The 22938-nt window shown below is 34.9% G+C and overlaps 1 protein-coding gene across 36 annotated transcripts in view; it reads left to right on the top strand.

The window, feature by feature from the left end:
• LOC106876215 (roundabout homolog 2) overlaps nt 1-22938 on the top strand; it is a 1018579-nt gene that overhangs the window by 579125 nt on the left and 416516 nt on the right. For all 36 annotated transcript variants that reach the window (XM_089352294.1, XM_089352292.1, XM_089352320.1 and 33 more), the window contains exon 3: nt 22380-22691. In XM_089352294.1, coding sequence (XP_089208420.1) covers nt 22380-22691 — 312 coding nt within the window. The remainder of the gene's footprint in view (nt 1-22379; nt 22692-22938) is intronic.

The raw sequence follows: 22938 nt of genomic DNA, 5'->3' as shown, positions 1-22938 counted from the left end.
ATATATATATATATATATATATTATATATATATATATATATATATATATATATATATATATATATATATATATATATATATATATATATATATATATATATATATATATATATATATATATATATATATATATATATACATATATATTATATATATATATATATATATATATATATATATATATATATATATATATATATATATATATATATATATATATATATATATATATATATATATATATATATATATATATATATATATATATATATATATATATATATATATATATATATATATATATATATATATATATATATATATATTATATATATATATATATATATATATATATATATATATATATATATATATATATATATATACATATATATATATATATATATATACATATATATATATATATATACATATATATATATATATATATATACATATATATATATATATATATATATACATATATATATATATATATATATATATATATATATATATATATATATATATATATATATATATATATATATGTATGTATGTTTCTCTCTGTTATTTTGTTTCTTTTTTGTCTTATATATTATTGCTATAAAATTTGTTTAATCACAGTTTTGTTTTCAACTTTGTCATGGGTTGGATTGGTCTACAACTTACCAAAAATGTTACTTTTCTCCAATTTTGCATCATATGTTGTATTAGCCTTAATATATTGAAATATAAACTTTATCCTTTTATCATCATCTTTAGCAGGAGCATCATCGTCATTATTTTCTCGTCCAGTATTTTTCCAAGGTCCCCTTCCATGACAAGCATCTTTTTCTCTTACCACACAAGACTTAATAGACGTGTAATAATTACCAATTTACCAAAAAATGACTCTGTTTAGACTTTACTGCTTGTTTGCCACCCACCATCTTATAGTAGCTAGCAGAACCATCTACAAGGTCACTACTTGTTAGAAACAGCAACTAAATCTCCCTCAAATCTTACCTCCCATATGTCTCATGAAATTATGGATCTGCATTTGGATATTTCCTCTTCAAATGTACTCTTTTAATAGTTGTGTGTGTGTGTTTCCATGCACATGCATGTGCATGTTTGTATGGGTATACATACATAAAGCCAATAGTTTCTCATGTAAATCTCTCCTCTCTGTGTCACTGATGTTGTCCATCTGAATGTTATGAGCCAACTCACCTCAGCACACTAACAATTCAACCAGTCCACTGCTTTGGAGTAATTCTATATTCATCAACCCCCAAAAGGACAAAAGGTTAATATAACCCTAGCAGGGTTTAAATAAAGTCTACATAGAAGATAGAAATTCTGTTATTGGTTCATCTAGAAATTTTAGTTGTTTACTATTAGTGTTTGCTCTCAATGAGTAGAACTAGCTGTGACTATTTCTATTTTGACAGAGTCCATTATTGGCTCATCTCAAAACTGTTCAATAATTTGAGCTGTCTTGTAGTGCCAAATTAAAACCTCCCAACAGAATATAATGACTACACTCTTGAAAAAGATTATGTGACATAGTAAAACAACCAGTTATACAGTGAACTCTATGCTAAAATAAAGACACTTTAAAAAGAAAACGATAAAACAGCTAGTTGTGACCTCATTGTCAAATAACACACTTTAAAAGAATGACATTAATAGAAAGTCATTTGTGAAGTGACCTCAGTGCCTCACTACACGTTCCCTTAACCTTTTTGTAACTATATTTCTGTTAAAATACACTGCCATTTTTCAAATTAATTTTGAAAATGGTGAAGAATTTAGTAAAATTACTTTGTCATTATTAAGCTGCTGTTTGGTACTTAAATTAACATAAAATTTTAATGGAAGATTTTTAGATTATTTTGAAACAAAGAAAAAATGTTAAAAAAGGAATTACACACTATAAAATAGTCAGTTTTGAGAACTGATCTCTGTGCCAAACTAAAGAATCCCTTTTGCTAATGGAGTAAAATAACAAAAATATCAATTACAATAGTAGTTTCTTACATAGGCACAAGGACGAAAATTTGAAGGATTGGGATAGTTGAGTAAATTAACCTCTGTATTTAACTAGAATACATCCGTCCACACAGATTGGGAGATCAAGGCAAATTGACATAATATTGTTGTCAAGGACAGATGGGAAGAGGTGCTTCCTCATCGAAGAATCCACCCCAGCAGACAATATTAAATGTCAGTTATGAAGATCTGGATATTGAGACAACCAGAATGTGGGGGACTAAACATAGAAATAATCTCTACAATGAAAAGGAGTGATGTGGGTGGTGTTTTTCGGGTATTGTTAAAAATGCAGATAAGTACATAACCAAAATGCCAGGTTTTACAAATATGCACAACATAGAAAATACCACCAAAAGGCACTGCACACACATTATGCAGACATATTACCTTCAATGCACACAAATTACATATTATATATCACTACACGACACAATAGAAAATACAAAACCAAAATAAAAACACTACACATACCCAAGGCACACAGAACTGCTCTTAGTTTTGCAGTAAAAACAAGAAATAAAAAATGGCTACAGAAAAGAAACGACATTAAAACAGTTAGTTTGTGAGGTGAACTTGGAAGTTTTTATGTCTCCAAAATGTTACTGCTGCCACGATCACCACCACCGTCATCACGACCGCCACCACCACCATCATCACAACTACTACCGTCATCATCATCTAGTCATAGGCATGACATTGCCTTCTACAGCATTATTAAAATTTATCACACTGTATGCACTACATTCCTTACAATCCTATACATCATGTCAGTCCATAACTCTCTAGTGGCAAATAATTCATTTACATGATTTCAATAGCAACATTTTGCTGTGACAGCAAACATAGCATGGCTGTCTGTTATGCTTTGTAGTTGAGCCTAAATCTCTAGGTTTATTTAACAAATTTGCAACTAATATGAAACCTTTATATATACATATATATGTGTGTGTATGAGTGTGCTTATATATATATATATAAACATATATACTCACTCTCTTTCTCTCTTTTTCTTTGTGTTTCTCTTCCTTGGTTTCAGTATTATTTATTTTTGTTCTTGTATTGTATTTGGTTTTGCATTTCTTTCTCTTTTGCTTGTTGCATTTTTGTTTTTTTTCTTTCTCTCCTCCCTGTAACTGCCTCTGTTCTAGTGAGCAGACTTGATGGGATCAAAGAGATTGAGTTTGAAATATTCTAATAGGCTGGAGAGACTGAAGGTTATTTATTCATTATCAATGGTTTGCCTTCCTCTCTCTCATTCTTTCTCTCTCTCTCTCTCTCTCTCTCTCTCTCTCTCTGACATACCTCTTCCTTCTAACCTCACTATCTCTCATTGCATTTTTGTCATTTCTAATGAAAACCCAAACTAAATAATAACAACAACAACAATAATAATAATGATGGTGATGATTTCAAATTTTGGCACAAGGCCAGCGATTCCAGGGAGTGGGTAAATCGATTGCATCGACCCCAGTGCTCAGCTGGTACTTATTCTATTGACCCTGAAAGGATGAAAGGTAAAGTCAAACTTAGCTGCATTTGAACTCAAAATATAAAAAGGACGAAATGCCGCTAAGCATCTTACCTGGAACGGTAGTAATTCTGCCAGCCCGTAGCCTTTATAATAATAATAATAATGACGATGAAGATTATGATTTCTAATAGGAGCACAAGGCCAGCAATTTTTGAGGGGTGGGATTTAGTTGAAACCATTGACCCCTGTCTTTGACTCATATTTCACTTTATAGACCCTGAATTTATGACAGACAAAATTGACTTCAGCAGGGATTGCTCTCAGAACACAAAGGTGCCAGAATAAGTACTGCAAGGTATTTTGTCTGACACTTTAATAATTCTGCAATACATTGGCACATAGCCCCATAATTTGGAGTGAGAACTGTCAATGTAATTGGTTCAGGTTTTTGATTTTATTTGTTACTCGCCCACAAGAATGAAAGGCAGAATTGGGTTTAGCAGGATGTATAGCCAAAACAATGATGATGATGACAATGATGAAGGCAGTGGGTGGTAGTAGTAGTAGTAGTAGTAGTAGTAGTAGTAGTAGTAGTATAAATACACTATGTATAACTGCGATGATGATGATGAATAATCTTAATAACAGTTTTATGTTTTCATTCATCATCATCGTTTTATACCTTGGTGAATGATGATCTGGAAAATAGATTAATGATAAAGATGATGACGAATGTTGTGAATTTTGATGAGTGATGAAGAGGTTGATGATGACAATGATGACAATGATAGTCACCAATCACTATGTTCCAGACAGAAAGAGCACCAACATTTTTTAAATATTTTTATTGCCAGCTTAGACATAAAACTCAGCTAACAGAAACAACAACAAGAGCAGCAACAACAGACATTGTTGATATTGTTGTTATTATTATTGTATCTCTATCCTACACCTCTTCCTTCTCCTCCTTAGCCAGTCTTTAACCAATTGATGCTTTGCTGTTGCAGGATCAATAAAAGATAGAAAAGTGTCATTAGCAAAAGGCATTTAAACAGCTGCGATAGTAATATAATCCTTTTTTATGTTCTAGCCTCTTACATCAAACATTCAGTGACCATTTCCTCCTCCACCAGCACCACCACCACCACTACTATCGCGATTACCACCACCACCACCACTACATCCATTACAGCATTCCCAATTAAAAGAGCAGCATCAATGACCACACCTTCACCATGTGACCCACATCATAAATCAGAAGAAAAAAAAAACAAACAAAAAACATACAGTGTTACTGCAGTTTTATCTGACAACATCTAACTTGTATATGTTTGCTTGACCCTCTAGAAACAACAGTGAAATCTCTCTCAAATCAGGTTACATGACTGTCTCTTCTTTTTAAAATAGGAATAAAAAAAAATAAGAGAATGCAGTGTGGCAATATATTCATGGATATTCACAAAAGAAAAAAAAACACTTTAGTGAAGGCTAGGAAATCTTTGATCATAGGTCTGCCTGATCACTGCTGACCTGGGGTTAAGCAACAACATGTAGTCCCCATCGTTAGACTTTACAAGAATCTTGTTGATATATATAAATATATATTACAGTTCTATATTTAAGAGATGAGGAATTATGTACATTATTTATATTTGACGGATATTTGTCCTCATCTTGTTTGTTGTTAACACGTTTCAGCTGATATACCCTCCAGCCTTCTTCAGGTGTCTTGGGGAGATTTCAAACCTGGGTTATCATTCCTAAGGTATTTTTTTATGTTGTTGTTGTTGTTGTTGTTGTTGTTGTTGTTGTTGTTGTTGTTGTTATTATTTTTATTATTATCATTATTATTATTATTATTTAGACAGTGACCTGAATAATAATAATAATAATAATAATAATAATAATAATAATGATAATGATAATAATACCATCGAAAAATACCTTAGAAATGAGTACCCAAGTTCGAAATTTCCAAAAGACACCTGATGAAGGCTGGAGAGTATATCAGCCAAAACGTTGTGTTAACAACAAACAAGATAAGGATAAATATCCGTCAAATGTAAATAATGTAAATAATATAAATATATATATTATGTATTAACAGTAAGGTTTCAACAAGTAGAACAGCACTCGATTAGCAAAGAGAGTTAAGATAACATTATAATAAAAGCCATAAGTCTTGTTAAATACAGCTACCCAGGTTTTTCTGATCGAAATAATTTATTTCACTATTTTTCAAGCTAGAACAAGACCATTGGTCAGTTGCCTTTTGAGCAGAGAATGTTTAAACAAGAGAAACTGGTAAGGAAGAAGACAGTACAGCTTGTTTGACCATTCCATAGATTATTCCATTACACATCAACTTTTCTCTAAGGAGAAGAAGCTTGTAGTTCTCATTCAACCATTCCCCACTTCTGGAGTGGAGGATTCTGTAAGTGCTTTGCCGTGACCCTTCTCACACAACAATATAGTTGATTCCAAGAGAGAGAGAAAGGGAGAGAAAGGGAGAGAAAGAGAGAGAGAGAGTAGAATGAAGTCCTGTATTTGATTGGTACTCCAAAGTTCAACTTCATGAGAATAAAAGGCAAAATTGATTTTGGCAATATTTAAAATCAGAGCCCTGAGAGCTGGAATAAATATCTCCAAGCAATCTATCTGACACCCAAACAATTCTGCCAATTTCCTGGTTGTACGTCTATCTATTGACCTGTCTTTGCATATGCACGCACTCACACGCACACATACATATGTACACACACATACTTTAAAGTATTGAGTAATTTATTTACTCTGTGTGTGTTCATTGCTTTAACAGCGTTTGTTATACTTTTATTGGGATTCTTTTTATTCATATTTTTTTTTTTAAAGTTTTGTTTTGACTTCTACCGCCATGCTTGATCATGGCAGCAGGGTGGAGAATTCTTTAAAACATTTTTCCTTTTGGCATTTGTTTGGTGTGTGTGCGTGCGTGCATGCGTGTGTGTGTGTGTGTGTGTGCGTGCATGCGTGTGTGTGTGTGTGCGTGTGTGCACATGTGTGCATACATGTGTATGTGTGTTAGATATATCAATGCAATCATCACCTTCCTATCTTGACAGCACTAACAACTGTAGGTCAAAATATCACATTGCATCATTTCTCAGAGCAGTCCAGTGGCCTGACTTAATAGAGTGATCACTCTCTAATTTAAGTCCTGCCATTGACTCTGTCCTCATTTCACCCATCATTGGACATTTCTAATTGTGGTTCAACGAATGTGGGCTGGTGTGGGTTGTATGGGTGTGAGTCTCACTTTTGTTTGCCATGGCATGCCTTTGTTCTCTGCTTCCATACATCAAAATAACTGGCTCTTTATTTAATTAAAATAAAATGCCAACTCTTCTTCAACTTTACTTTAGTATAAGCTGTGTTGGCCTTTGCTGGTGTTTGTTGTTGATGTTACTGTTGTCATTTAACCTCAGATCAATCCTACTTCAGCTAGCTTATAATAAAAAAAACAAAAAGCATCCCAGCCATAACTATCCCATTTTCAATGGAAACAGCAGGTCTCTGACCACATTAGCCAGTGTTCACTTTTGTAAACACTACAGGATGAATTGAGGGAGATTTTACTTTATTTTTAGCAGATAATAATAATAATAATAATAATAATAATAATAATATTCTGCCCAATACCACAGATTTGCTTGTCAGTTGTCTGACCATAACCAATTGAACACACTCCTAAGTGACTGACGATATGTGCATCTCTGACCACAAGCAGTAGTTGGGGAGTATCATAGCTTATGTGAATTCTTTGGGGTTTGAATAATTTAATTCTGAGAACATGGTTGTTTTGTTCAACATCCTTAATCCTTATTCAGGGACCTTTTGAGCAGGATGGGCTACTCGACCAGAAGAAAAATTTAACAGGGCCCCCACCTGCAAGATCATATGGTATAAGATCACCATATGGTTGTGATGCATGTGCCTGGTGTACCCCTATCAGATAGGTAATCATGATGGGTGTATTAGGTTTTGTATATTTGTACCCCAGTGTTACTTTGATGACATGTGCTGTTCTCTCGATCAATAATAATAATAATAATAATGAACTTATTGTATACAGTGCTCAGGTGCACTACAATTCAGTAGAAGAGGTAAGCAAAATTGCATGAACAATACAATGAATATGCAGAGAAAGTGAACAGTGAATAAGTCTTTAAAAATTAACCTACCAAATAGAGAATCACTCATTTGCTATTTTTTATTGCTTGAATCCTAACCCAAATTAGCCCTGTTCAAACAGATCTAAAATCATCTGGACTCGATTCATATATGTCTCAGTCATGACTTACAAGGAGGCACCGAGAAAACTCTATTGCATTCCTCCATGAAAATTCCATAGCAGTCACATAGCAACAACCAATGATACAAAGATGGAAGGATTATCTTCAAAACTGGATCAATATATGGCAATGAGAGTGGAGGTTCTATGTGATTGCTTAACCTGTAGTCAGATTCCCCTCAAATCATTTTATATTAAAAAGGGAATGACACATTGAATGATGTCATAGATATGTTATATTTTGAAGGCAAGAACATCATAGGTAAAACATTTTTGGTCAGAGGTCAGTTTGATTAAGACTGACCAATTGGAACATAAAGTGTAACTCTGATTTCAATTATAATCACCATCGTTTAACATCCATATTCTATACTGGCATATTTTGGATGGTTTGACAGGACCTAATTAGTTCAAGGACTGCATCATGCTTCAGTGTTTGCTTTGGAGGGGTTTCTATGGCTGGATGGTCTTCCTAATGTCAACCACTTAACGATGTGAACTGGATGCTTTTTTTTTATGTCACCAGCACTAGTGAGGTCATTATACAGTTTGCAAGACTATGTATTTTGAGGTGACCGTATTCTGTCATTTTTTACTTTTTTTTATAATTTGTTAGAGAATGAGAGAGACAACCCTTAACCTGAGTAAGTTCTCTTAAATTGGGGAGGTTCGTGTTCAGTTTGATCCTCTGGGTGTTGATGCCTGTAGAAAAAGGAAAAAAAAAAGGCCAGGAGTTAGAGAGTTTCAGAGAACTGCAGTTCTAGAAAGATATCGACAAAGAGTGACATGGTTGAAAAGGAGTCCACAGCTGGAAAGGAAGAATTGAAGTGTTTAGTTTGGAGTTTGGAAGGTGTGAGCTGGTAAAGATGAAGGGGGAAAGAGCATGATCGAGAGACAAGTGGGTAAGGTGGATTGAGTAGGAGGTGGTCTTCAAAGTAGAAAAGTAGCAGAGGCCATTATGGAAACTGTAGAATAGAGTGGGTGAACAATATGTATTCATAAGCCAGTGATTGTAGTGAGTTGGTGAGTGAATAATATTTCTTCTTGGAGATGGTCTATGATATCAGTATATACAGTAAGAACAATAACAGCAGCATATATGATACATGGGCATATACTCTACTCTGATGTCAATCACAGAGGTTCAGCAATAGATTAAGCATGAAGTATTTTCTATACCTAAAACTTCTACATTCTGGTCTGGTTACATTCTATTTTCACCTTGTTTCACTTTGTCTTCTTACTTCCTCTGGTGTTAATTAATTTTTTTTCTTTTTTTACTTGTTTCAATCGTTAGACTGTGGCCATGATGGGGCACCACCTTGGAGAATTTGTAGTCAAATAAATTGACCCCAGTACTTTTTTTTTATGCCTGGTACTTAAAAAAAAAGCATTGGAATTTAATACAATCAACTAAATAAAAACCTGGTGCCTCACACTGGCTGAAGTCCAATGACTAAAACCCATAAGAGCAGTAAAATGCAATAAAAGAACATCTGTTGAATCTTTTGCCAGAGCTCATCATGATCATCATCATTTTCATATAATCTCCAGCACTTGGAATATTCAGCCAAAAACAGTTCAATGGGAGTCATTAAATGAATAAAAAAAATGACCTACATTTTTCCCCTTTAATAGTCATTTAGTTTGTTTTCTTTTCTTTAATGGTCCACCTTTTGCTACCAAAAGACCGACTATTCTTCTTGTCCTGAATGTTGACACCTACCCTCTGGCTCTAGACTTCAAATGAAATCTGTGGATTCTATTTCTTTAGTACACAACATTATTATTGCTTACCATATTCTATTTTCTCTTTGTATTTTTATGTTATTTCTTTTTTTTTTTCTTTTGATCTTTAGATTTGATTCTACTTCCATTTCTTTCATCTTTCATTTAATATAATTCTGCATTTTGGCAGCCAGTAAGACATCCATTACCTAATACAGGCATAGTGAAGAAGCTCTCACTATGAACGTACTCTCACACATGCGCACGTACACACACATACACACACATACATACACACACACACACACACACACATATGTACTGAGACACAAACACTGCATATGCAGAGATACACACTTATACGCATTCACATGCACAGAGGTTCATACAATGAAACAAACACTTACATACACACACACTCACATGCTCTCAAACTCATACATATGCACAGACTCTCAACACATACACACACATACACACACACACATGCTCAGACACTCATTCACACACTCAAGCACATAAGCACAAACACACACACTCTAACATTCACTCATTCTCAAGCTCACATGTATAGAGCTATGCTGATACAAACACTTACGCACACACACACATTCATCCATCTATATGAACGATGACTGTGATTTAAAACTCTTTTATCACACATGGTTTAAAGGATTTTTTTATGCCAATACACCAGTAACCCTGGGTTTTCTCAGTTCCCACTTCTGCTCATCTTGTCTGTTCCTGATCTGCTCAGACTTGATGGCACCTTTTTGTATAAGCTTACACTTGGTAGAAGTCTCCGCAACAAGGTCTTCTGCCCCACCACTAACTCTGGATTAACGTTCAAGTCTTTTAGGGAGGTTTTGAGAGTATTTTCATAAGATTAACAGCGTCCACAAAATGATCAGTTCTTCTGCACTGACTCACTGGGAAAAAAGTGCTTTGAATATCAATTATTATCCACTCTGGTAGTCACACACACGCACATATGCGTGCATGCTGGGATATACACATTCAAACATATATGCAGGCATATATGAAGAAATATATGTATACAGTGAATAGCACATTTTCTCAGTCACATACATAGAGTGAATAACACACAGACATAATACACACACACACCACATGGCACTGATACAATCTTTCACTGATTTACTTTGTCATATAGTTCAGTATATCTTATTTTCTATAATGGTGGAATTAAAAAATAAAACAAACAATCTATTAAGTCTGAGTATTATTTACATAGTACAAAACATTAATTATCTTAACTCCTAAATCAAAAAAAAAAAAATAATAGTAAAGACCCACAAAATTATGCCCCTACTTTCACTTCAGTAGTTTTGCAAAAGAAGTGGGGCTAACAATGTAATATGATAAACAGAGGCTTCCTGTTTAATATACAATGGCACTCTACCCTAACAGCTTTTTGAGCCACATGTACCTTTATTTAATATTCTGCAACCATCGGCATCAGTTTTGATGCTGAACAAAAATATAGAATGAATTTTTCTCCCATTTCTTTGCTGGAGATAGCATCAATCTAGCATCACAGAGTAAGGTATCAACTTCAGATCTTAGAAAGCAGATACTATCAAGCATACTCCTGTGAGATTCTTCTTCTTTTTACTCGTCTGCCTTTTCCTTTTAAGTTTGATGAATCTAAAAATAGACATAAATAGTATCCTGCTGAATCAGCAGCTGAGACTATAGGTTCTTCACTAAATTGTTGGGACTCTCTATTGCAATCCTAATGATGAGAGACAAGCAAATAGGAGATCAAGGTGATTGCTCAGTCTTCTTGAAATAGCCAAAATTCCCTCAAATAACTCCTCTCATTTTACAAATGTAACTGATACATTATATAATGTAAATGGCAGGATGATCACAATTGCAGTGCTATTGATCATAGGCCTGATTGTTCAGGGCTGACTCGGGACTAAACAGCAACAAATATAGCTGCAGATATGACAACAACAAGGAAGTCATTACATAGTTGCTTGATATACCAGAAATAGTGACCATAGCTACTTCGAATAATACATCTAACAACCAAGAAAAAAGAACAAAACAAAAGGACACTAAAAATGATGCACTTCAATATACCTTAAAAAGTGGGATGGTCAGGGTGGGAATATCTGGATACACCCATATCATTACTCTAGGAATGACATGAGTGATTCCACCTTGGCTGGAATAAAGAGTTATAGGTTGTATTTGAGAGAGATAGCTTAAAACATTTACTGTATAACATCATTCATAAATTATGCAATAACCATCAGTTTCAGCCTTCTGTAAATATTTTATGAAAATTTAATACACGACACAAATTCATGACTAGAGGCTGATGTATATATGTATGTGTGTTTACTATGATAATGTACATTTTATATATGTGTGTGTGTTTTATGTATGTATGTATATATATATATATATATTTATAATTCATCATTTGACTGACTTGTCTAGGGGTTCTTATATATATATATATATATATATATATATAGAAACCCCTTAACAAGTTAGATAAAAAAACTTTGGGGTAAGTATGAAGAATTTATACACTACTATAACTATTGGCTGGTGCCTGTGCATATATATATATATATATATATATAAATAATGAGTATATGCATATATACATACATGTATGTACATACCTACATCTACCTGTATATATAGATGCATATCTGGGTACAGGACGTTGCAAACAAAACGTAGACAAATGATAAACAGAGTACAGAAAACACACAGGCCACATAGAGAACATTTCCTTCATCAGCTGCCTCCATTCTAACACTGGCGTTTCAAAGAGTTAGGGCAGGACGCATCGATAAAATGGCTCTTCCCACAGACCTTAAATTAAATTTGTACCATAGAGGAATGTAGTGGCGGACAGAAAACAAGACAGGAAAATGAAACAGTGAAAATAAACAGAAAAGGCTAGACGGGCAGACGTGAAAAAATATGTGTATATTGAACGCTGTGAAGCAATGAACTGGAAGGAAGTGGGATGAGGAATGTTTGTGTGCGTGCTTAGCAATAGCTAAGGAAGAAAGGAAGTAGGGCTGGACACATGTGACCAGCGAGGGGTAAGGAGAAAGAGTGGTACAGGGAGAAAAAAGGGGAGGAAGTAGAAAATAGGTGAGCAACGAGAGACAGGGAGGAAGAGAGAGATATAGTAGTAACAGAAGGAAGAACGAGAGGGGGAAAAAGATACAAAGATAGATAGAGTCACGTCAGACTCTGATATATATCTGAAAGTCTCCCTCTTTTGTGCGTATACATATGTACATATTATGTATTTCATACCCAAACTATTATATTTAATATAATTAATGTACCTAATTTGTTTATCTGCATAATTGCCTCTATATCCACTCAACTTGATCTCTCTTACAGCCATTCTTTACCTTGGAGAATCAATCCCCTATAAAGATCATTATTTACATTATTTACCCGTAATTCTAATATATATATATATATATATATATATATATATATATATTAGAGAAAATAATAAGGTACTCAGATATCTGGATGGTTGTATATTTACAGATTTTTATTAATATGTCACATGTTTTTATAAATTAGCGCTTGCTTCTATTCTTGTAGATTCTCCAGATTTAATTTTTCTTGAGAGGGTTTGTCTCTTTTTATAGTATTATTGAATGTGTAGGAGTAGAAAGAGATATATAGGATAGTAAAAGAGGGTGAGGAATGGGGAAAATGTGAGAGAGAGAGTGTGTGCGTGCGTGTGTATACACATGCACACACGCACGCGCACACACACATACTCTCTCATTCCCCCCCATTCCTCACCCTCTTTTACTATCCTATATATCTCTCTCCACCCCTACACATTCAATAATACTATGAAAAGAGACAAATCCTCTGAAGAAAAATTAAATCTGGAGAATCTACAAGAATAGAAGCAAACGCTAATTTATAAAAACATGTGACATATTAATAAAAATCTGTAAATGTACAACCATCCAGATATCTGAGTACCTTATAATTTTTTCTAATATATAATTCCTGTACATCACCTCCAAACATTCTTATATATATATATATATATATATATATATATATATATATATATTCCACAGATGAGATCCAAATATTCTCGGTATAGAAGATACTTAGTAGTGCTCAAAAGATTCAAACTTAGATTTCAATATCTTTATAGGGTAATACTGTTCTATATTTAAGAGATGAGAAATTATGTACATTATTTACATTTGACGGATATTTGTCCATATCCATCATCATCATCATCATCATCGTTTAACGTCCGCTTTCCATGCTAGCATGGGTTGGACGATTTGACTGAGGACTGGTGAAACCGGATGGCAACACCAGGCTCCAGTCTGATTTGGCAGAGTTTCTACAGCTGGATGCCCTTCCTAACGCCAACCACTCAGAGAGTGTAGTGGGTGCTTTTACGTGTCACCCGCACGAAAACGGCCACGCTCGAAATGGTGTCTTTTATGTGCCACCCGCACAAGCCAGTCCAGGGGCACTGGCAACGATCTCGCTCGAAAATCCTACAGGAGCCAGTCAGGCGGTACTGGCAACGGCCACGCTCAAAATGGTGCATCTCATGTGCCACCCGCACAAGAACCAGTCCAGGGGCACTGGCAACGATCTTACTTGGCTTGCCGGGTCTTCTCACGCACAGCCCATTTCCAAAGGTCTCGGTCCGTAGTCATCGCCTCGGTGAGGCCCAATGTACGAAGGTCTTGCCTCACCACCTCAGCCCAGGTCTTCCTGGGCCTACCTCTTCCACGGGTTCCCTCAACTGTTAGGGTGTGGCACTTTTTCACGCAGCTATCCTCCTCCATTCTCACCACATGTCCATACCAGCGCAATCGTCTCTCTTGCACGCCACAACTGATGCTTCTAATGTTCAGCTTTTCTCTCAAGATACTTACACTCTGACGGGTATTCACATTGACATTACACATCCAACGGAGCATACTGGCTTCATTCCTTGCGAGCTTACGTATGTCCTCAGCAGTTACAGCCCATGTTTCACTGCCATGTAGCATGGTTGTTTGTACGCATGCGTCATACAGTCTGCCTTTTACTCTGAGTGAGAGTCCCTTTGTCGCCAGCAGGGGTAAGAGCTCTCTAAACTTTGCCCAGGCTATTCTTATTCTAGCAGCTACACTTTCAGCGCACCCACCCCCACTACTAACTTGGTCGCCCAGATAGCGGAAGCTATCGACTACCTCTAGTTTTTCACCCTGGAATGAGATAGAAGTTGTTTCCTGTTTGTTTGCAGTCTTTATTGCACCTGAACATCTGCCACAAACAAAAACTAACTTGCTAGTTAACCTGCCTTTGATGTTGCTGCACCTCTTATGTGTCCATAGCTTGCACCGGGTACATCTTATAGAGTTACTACCTACTCCTTTTCTACATACTGAGCAGGGCCATCTACCTGAAGGGGTTTGTGTTTTATCTACCTTCCTACTTATTAGGATTTTGGTTTTAGCTAGGTTGACTCTAAGGCCCTTCAATTCTAGACCTTGCTTCCACACCTGAAACTTCTCCTCTAGTTCTGATAGTGACTCCGCAATTAGGGCAAGGTCATCAGCATAGAGGAGCTCCCAGGGGCAACCTGTCTTGAACTCCTCTGTGATTGCCTGGAGGACTATGGTAAATAATAGGGGGCTGAGGACGGAACCTTGGTGGACCCCTACCTCTACCCGGAATTCATTGCTGTACTCATTTGATGTATTTGTGTGTGTGTATGTGTGTTTATATGCATGTGTGTAGATACATATATATATTCTGTACTCATCAAATGTAAATAACGTAAATAATGATCTTTATAGGGGATTGATTCTGCAAGGTAAATAATGGCTGTAAGAGGGATCAAATTGAGTGGATATAGAGGCAATTATGCAGATAAACAAATTAGGTACATTAATTATATTAAATATAATAGTTTGGGTATGAAATACATAATATGTACATATGTATACGCACAAAAGAGGGAGACTTTCAGATAAATTCATCATCTGAAAGTCTCTACCTTGTGTGTGAATACATAGATATATATTTTGTATTTCATATCCAACCTACTATTTCAAATATATTTAATATAATTAATGTACCTACTTTGTTTATCTGCATAATTGCCTGTGTGTATATCAGTGGTCATCTCCCATCCCATTTCAACCATCTACTACATCTGCCCTTCAACCCTACCTAATTTTTTCAGTTGTCACCGCCCCCTTGTCACAACCATTCCTCATTTCTCTGTCTGCCATACACTGTTGCAACATTTGTCCACACACACACTCCTCATTCCCCTGTCCCCACTCACATCTGCTCACCTTGTATCTCGAGGATTCACTCAGACACCATTTAATTTTCTGCTAATCCAGTATAAGATGTAAGCACAATGTTATATATAAACCACCATAGCATTTTAATCTATAGCTTTCGAAAGGAAATCATTATTGAGGAGACAACTGCTTTCACAGATACAAATGAGAGGTAGGAAGACAGACAGTATTTCTGGTATTAAGTATCTGTCTCAACTGAAAGCTTTATCTGAGCCAGCAAACATTTTATGAGAATACATAGTATCAACTGAGTTTCTGTTAAAGGTCTTGTGACATTACAATACCTATGATTTGTTTGAAAGGTTTTTGTTGTCTTTGTCACATATATGTGTGTGTGTAAAATATGCATATAACCCCCACCTCCCATATGGCATACTAGTGTACACTTGTGAAACTCATGTAAAGATTAAATAATTCATGATGGCATAATAAAAAATATCTAATTGATTTTGTGTTTTATTCTGCTCTCAGATATACATAAATGTATTTGTGTGTGTGTATGTGTGTTTATATGCATGTGTGTAGATACATATATATATTCTGTTGAGTCAGATTTTCCACAAGTGGATGTATAAAAATAAACTCTGTCTGTGTGTGTGTGTGTGTGTGTGTGTGTGTGTGTGTGTTACCTATATATGTAGGTGCAGTTTGGCCAAATGGTTAAGAAGTTAACTTTGCAATCATGAGGTCTCATGTTCATTTTGATTTTGTAGCATTTTGAGCAAATTCTATAATCTGAGTTTGACACATTGTAAATGAAACTGGGTGAACAGAAATGGTAAGGAATCCATCTGATGTGTTGTACCTTTAATTCAAAAGGTACAACCTTGTCATACACTGCATCTCTTTGGTTCAGCCTAAAATTACATAAGGGATACAGGAGCAGATAATTGATCAAACAAATAAATTGCCATCATCGAACAATGGAAATCCACCATACATACATATTATTATTATTAAGGCAGTGAGCTGGCAGGATTGTTAGCACTTTAGGCAAAATGCTTAGCAGCATTTAATCCATCTTTATGTTCTAAGTTCAAATTCCACCAAGGTCGACTTTGCCTTCCATCCTTTTGGGGTTGATAAATTAAGTGCCAGTGAAAACACTAGGGTTGATGTAATCGACTGATCCCCTCCCCCGAAATTTCAGGCCTTGTGCCTTTAGTAGAAAGGATTATTATTATCATTATTATTATTATTAAGGCAGTGACCTGGCAGCTTTTCATCCAGCTTTATGTTCTGAGTTCAAATTCCACCAAGGTCAACTTTGTTTTTCATTTTTGCATGGTCACTAATAGAAATACTAGTAGAGTACTGGGGTCAATGTAATCGACTAACCCCCTCTTCCAAACTTTGTGGCCTTGTGCCAAAATTTGAGACCATTATTATTATCTCCATCGTCATCATCATCATTATGGAGACAGCGAGTTGGCAGAATTGTTCGCGCGCAGGACCAAATGCTTACCAGCATTTTTTCCGGTTTTGCATTCTGAGTTCCAATACCACCCAGGTTGACTTTGCCTTTCATCCTTTTGGGGGCCTATAAAATTAGTACCAGTTGAGTGCTGGGTTCGGTATAATTGACTTACTACATCCTCCATAATTGCTGGCCTTGTGACAAAATTTAAAGCCATTATTATTATTAGTATTATCTGGGCAAGAATGCACTCTGACAAGTTCAAAACATGCTGTTTGTTGCAATTATGATCCTAGAACTCCAGTTGTTAAGGGCCTACTCTACACATGCACACACACAAGCATACACTCTCACAAGTACACATGCACACACACACAAGCATGCGCACACACAAGCGCGCACACATACACGCACACAAGCACATGCACACGCACACATAAGCTTCTTGACAGGTTTAATGTAACATTTATGGTGGTGGGATCAGGTGAAATTCATGAGATTGAGACTGTAAGAGAGTAAACATATCAAGTTACATTTTACAGCTTTTGGACAACTGCTTTTGTATTCCATTAGGATTTATTCTCTGTTCTTATTAATTATTGATAATAAAAAACCATTAATTTTGTTCTTATTTTTGTTGGTGATGTGATGGTTTTGTGGGATTGTTACTGTATCAGACAAAATGCTTTGCAATATTTGGTTGCAACTCTTCATATTCTGAGTTCAAATCCCACTAACATAAACATTACCTTCCATCCTATAAACTAAGTACCAGTTAACTACTGGATTCAGTCAACATTTTCCTCTAAATTTTCTGACCTTGTGCCTATATTATAAATAGCTAGGTCATTACCCATTGGTATGCTGCCAGTAAAAATATTTGTTAATCATGCATGTATCTTCATAAATTGTTGAAAGTAAAAGTCTTTTCTAAAGTCTGTGTTGTGTTGTCTGTATGTTGAAAGACATACAGAACCACACACAGCACCACCCACCCCAAATAACTACTATTATATGTATATACATATAGTCTTCTTTTGAAGTCTGTGTTGCATTGTGTTGACAGACTTGCTCTTAAAGGTCCCATGTTTTTAATCAAAACTTTTTAGTTACCAAGGTCACAGAACTACTTATCTATCTTACTCTCTCACTCAGTGTATTTTTCTCTAAGCAACAACTGTTTCTCCTCCTCTTTTTACCTCTCTTTACATAGACATTGTTACAGACAGACAGAGATCAGCTTCTCTTATAATATAAAATTATTATTTTCCATTTTTATCAAACACATGTTGGAATTAAATTATGCATATTCTATCATCATCTTCATTGCGACTGACTGTTGTTGGTGTTCTTTAACTCTGGACATATTCCAATTGAGGAAGCATATGATCAAAGACATTCTATCCATGACCATCCTGTTTTTGTTAGGACTATGTAGATATACATTATCCAATGCATTCCAACCTTATTTAAAATGTTGGAGTGTGATTTGAGGGGGATTTAGTTGCTATTTTTATCTTGTCAAATCACGACATGAAGGCACTTTCATTGGCTCATTACAACTATGTAATATTGTAGATGGTGTCACCTGCTTTTCATCTAATGGTTATTTCTTTTTTCTCCTCCAACAATATAGTCATTGTTATTACCTTCTATTTGTTTAGATAATTGTTTGTAGTCTTTATATCTCATGGCATTGTTTTCTTCAAAATTCAGCTGTTCTTGTTTATGCAAGCAAACTCTTGCAATTTCTCATTTTTATTTTATATATAAAACTTTCTAGTATTTATTAATAGCTTAACGTTTATTTATTTTCTTTTTTTACTCTCTTCCTTCCTGTCATAAATGATTTCTGACATAGGCACATAAAAACAGTCCTAATATGGCGGGGGTGGGGAACATATAGTGAATTATACCAAGCTTAGTACTTTACCACCATTTATTTTATTAAGGATCAAAGGCAAAACTGGCCTTAGTAGCATTTGAACTCAGGTTGTTAAAAGAGATGTAAATAAATTCTGCTAGGCGTTTTTACCATTGCTCTACTGATTTTTCCAATCTACCACCTTCCTATTAATTATTGATCCATATAGCTTCCATACGAAGAAATTATTTAGCAACTTTCTCTGTAATGTTGTTAGCGTACAAGTATTTCAAAGACGCTTCATATAAACAGCTGTTGTTGACATCAGGAAATTTTCTGGGTAAACTAGGATGAGTGAAGTGCTGTGCTGTGGCCAGTTTTTCTAACTGTATGAATAGAACATGACTCTTTCTATTTAGCAACCAAATTTCCTTTTGCAGCCAGCTCTATTGTCTTTCAACTGATGTTCACCAACAGATCTTCATTCTATATATTCTGGATTCTCTCAAGAATCACCTTTCACACTGAACGTCTTCATAAATGATTCTCAATCTTACAGAGTTTCTTTGTTCTTTTGTTAACAATTCATTCTTGACAACTAACAACTGTTTCTCCTTTCTTCTCCACTTTTGAGTTCTACTCAGACAAAACTAGTTTCCATTCAGTTTTAGTTGACTTTTAGATCTCTGCTTTCTACATATAGCTTAATTGTGTGAACTACCGAACTCCCACCCCCTCTACCTACCTACTCCAAATGCTATTAATAATGCTTCTTTGAACATTTACGAACATGTGGAGTAAACTGCCCAAAAAGAAAAGAATGTGAGAAAACTCTTTGAATTTTCTAGGGAGCTTTTAATAGATTTTTATTGGTTAAAGATAAAAGGAGTCTGCCAAAATATTTACTATAGCTTTTAACAGGCAATTGTCCAATGTTTAGCTAATTATGAATTAACCACTAAGATTTTGTTGGAAATTATATTAAAAACTATAAGCAGTGATTTGAGAGAGAAAATAGTAACTTGTCTGCTTACAGAATCTGAACCTCATACCTATTACTTAACAGGAGACTATGTTACTAAATACACTACACATAGACTGCCAATGCTGTGAAATGAGGTACTTTAACCGATTTCACTATGCTGGACACGAAGCAAAATAACCTACCCTGCTAGGACTGAGTAAATGAAAATTATCTCCGAGATCAGAAAAAAAATATTATAGTTTCTAATTTAAGAAAATGGAAAGATAGAAGATCTGGTGTATAACAAGTTAGGCAGTCTACTGTAAAGTAATAAATGCATAGGTTTTGCTTTGTCAGTACAGAGTTGATCTTTTCTGGCTCAAATTTTGCTTATAATGTTTTAATATCATTTGTAGCAAATATTTCAACAAATATAATGGCTTAATTATTTCTTCTCTTTGTTAATTTAGTCCAAGACATCTTATATTCAAGCAGAAGAAGCCATATATGAGACAAGATATTTTATAATAACATTGTTGAATTCCTCAATATTTGTTGCCATATTTCTGGATAAAAGCTACAAATGTGACATAGAAAAAAGTCAAAAGAATATTGTATTGACAAGTTTTTGAAAAGAAATTAGTCAGAACTAATAAGTGTCTCTCATTATTAATGTTGTTGCTATCCTCCTTGAATAATATTTCATTATTTTTTGTTTGTCATCATTAAGGTGGCGAGCTGGCAGAATCGTTAGCATCACTGGCAAAATGCGTAGCAACATCTGTCCTTACTTTCTGAGTTCAAACTCTGCCAAGGCCTATATTACCTTTCATTCTTTAAGGGTTAATAGATTAAGTACCATTTGGCGATATGCCATGCTTGAGAAGACCTGTCAAACCAAGTGAAATCATAGTTGTAGTCAATGCTGGTGTCATGTAACTGGCACCCATTACACTCTTGGAGTAGTTGGTGTTAGGAAGAGCATCCAGGTATAGAAACCATGCCAAATCAGATTGGAACCTGGTGTAGTCCTACAGTTACCAGTTTCAGTCAAACCATCTAACCCATGCCAGCATGGAAAGCAGATGTTAAATGATGCTGATGCTAAGCATCGTGGTCGATGTAATCAACTTACCCCTCCTCCAAAATTGCTGGCCTTGTGCCAAAATTTGTAACCATTATTTTTGTCATCATTAACATGGTGGATTGGCATTGGAGAAATGTTATGTTTATGCTTGAAATCCTTATTTTTGTCATCATCATAGTTTTTAAAAACTGATTTTTCCATATTTATGTAAACTTAGACACATCTGCAAAACATTATCTCACCATAAATTTTTGTACCTGTAATGTTCTCTGATGTGAATTGGAGAAATATAACTTTATTTTGGGTAGTAGACTCAATCTGTTTTCATTTTAACACTACTACCTGACCATTTGGTACCTTTTAGCAGTATTCTCTCTATTGTAAGCATTCAGACCAGGTCACTAATCTTGAGGTTAGATAATTGGATGTCTTGATGAGCTGCTTCCTACTGCACTAACCTATTATTTGCATCTCATTTTAATTTTCCTCCCTTTAGCTTTTGGAGGCCTTTCAATGAAAGGTCATGGGTTTCATACTTCCTTTTCTCATTCTTTTGATTAAGCCATTGAAAAAAAAAAAAGAAAAGAAAAAATTAAATTCAAAATCATTCCAAAGCAAATGCTTTCCTTGATACAACAGACTGTCATCACTTGGCTTAGCTATAGTCATACAGTACCTTATGACTATAGCTAGTCAGTAACACTCACATATTCTTTCTTATTTCTTTATTGCCCACAAGGGGCTAAACACAGAGGGGACAAACAAGGACAGACAAAGGGATTAAGTCAATTATATCAACCCCAGTGTGTAACTGGTACTTAATTTATCGACCCTAAAGGATGAAAGGCAAAGTAAACCTCGGCGGAATTTGAATTCAGAACGTAACGGCAGACGAAATACTACTAAGCACTTCGCCTGGCATTCTAACTTTTCTGCTAGGTCACCGCCTTACACTCACATATTCTTTCTTACCAAAGGGAAAGTTGTTTTTGTATGTTTAAATTTAAATTTTACATATGTTTATGTTATTGTTTTATTATTTTTTTTATTTCATGATATATTTTTGTATAATTATACCTATTTTAAATTCTTTCTTTTCTCTCTTGGTAGGAAAATTACCAAACCCTCGTATCCTGGAACATCCAAAGGATAGCTACGCTGCCAGAATGACACCTGTAAAATTAAACTGTCGAGCTGAAGGCGATCCAAAGCCATTGATTACCTGGTACCGGAATGGTGCCAAGGTAATCACAACAGATGATGACTCTGACTCTAACAAAATGTTAGTTGATGGCGGAGCATTGTTCTTCTTGCAGGTCATGCACTCTAAATCTCACAAAACAGATCTCGGAATCTATTATTGTAATGCCACAAATATACATGGAACAGCTCTTAGTCAAAATGCTACATTAACGTTAGCAAGTAAGTAAAAATCTTCACAGTTTTTACATGTGGTTTTCTGAGGCTCCTTTGTATTCTTACTGGACTGTCACTCATTCATCTGCTATTTCTTCATTTTAGCCCAAATCATTTAGTGTCTATTATAATTCCATCATTGTTACAGCTGTCAGTATTTTCCCTTTTCAATGATTATTTCCCTCTTCAAAATACAATAACATTAGTTTGTTTGTCATTGTTTTTTAATCCAAGATTAGTCTTGATCATGTAT

The sequence above is a fragment of the Octopus bimaculoides genome, chromosome 5 (assembly GCF_046866305.1).
Source record: "Octopus bimaculoides isolate indiv1 chromosome 5, ASM4686630v1, whole genome shotgun sequence".
Lineage (NCBI taxonomy): Eukaryota > Metazoa > Mollusca > Cephalopoda > Octopoda > Octopodidae > Octopus > Octopus bimaculoides.
This window is presented reverse-complemented; position numbering and strand designations above follow the sequence as displayed.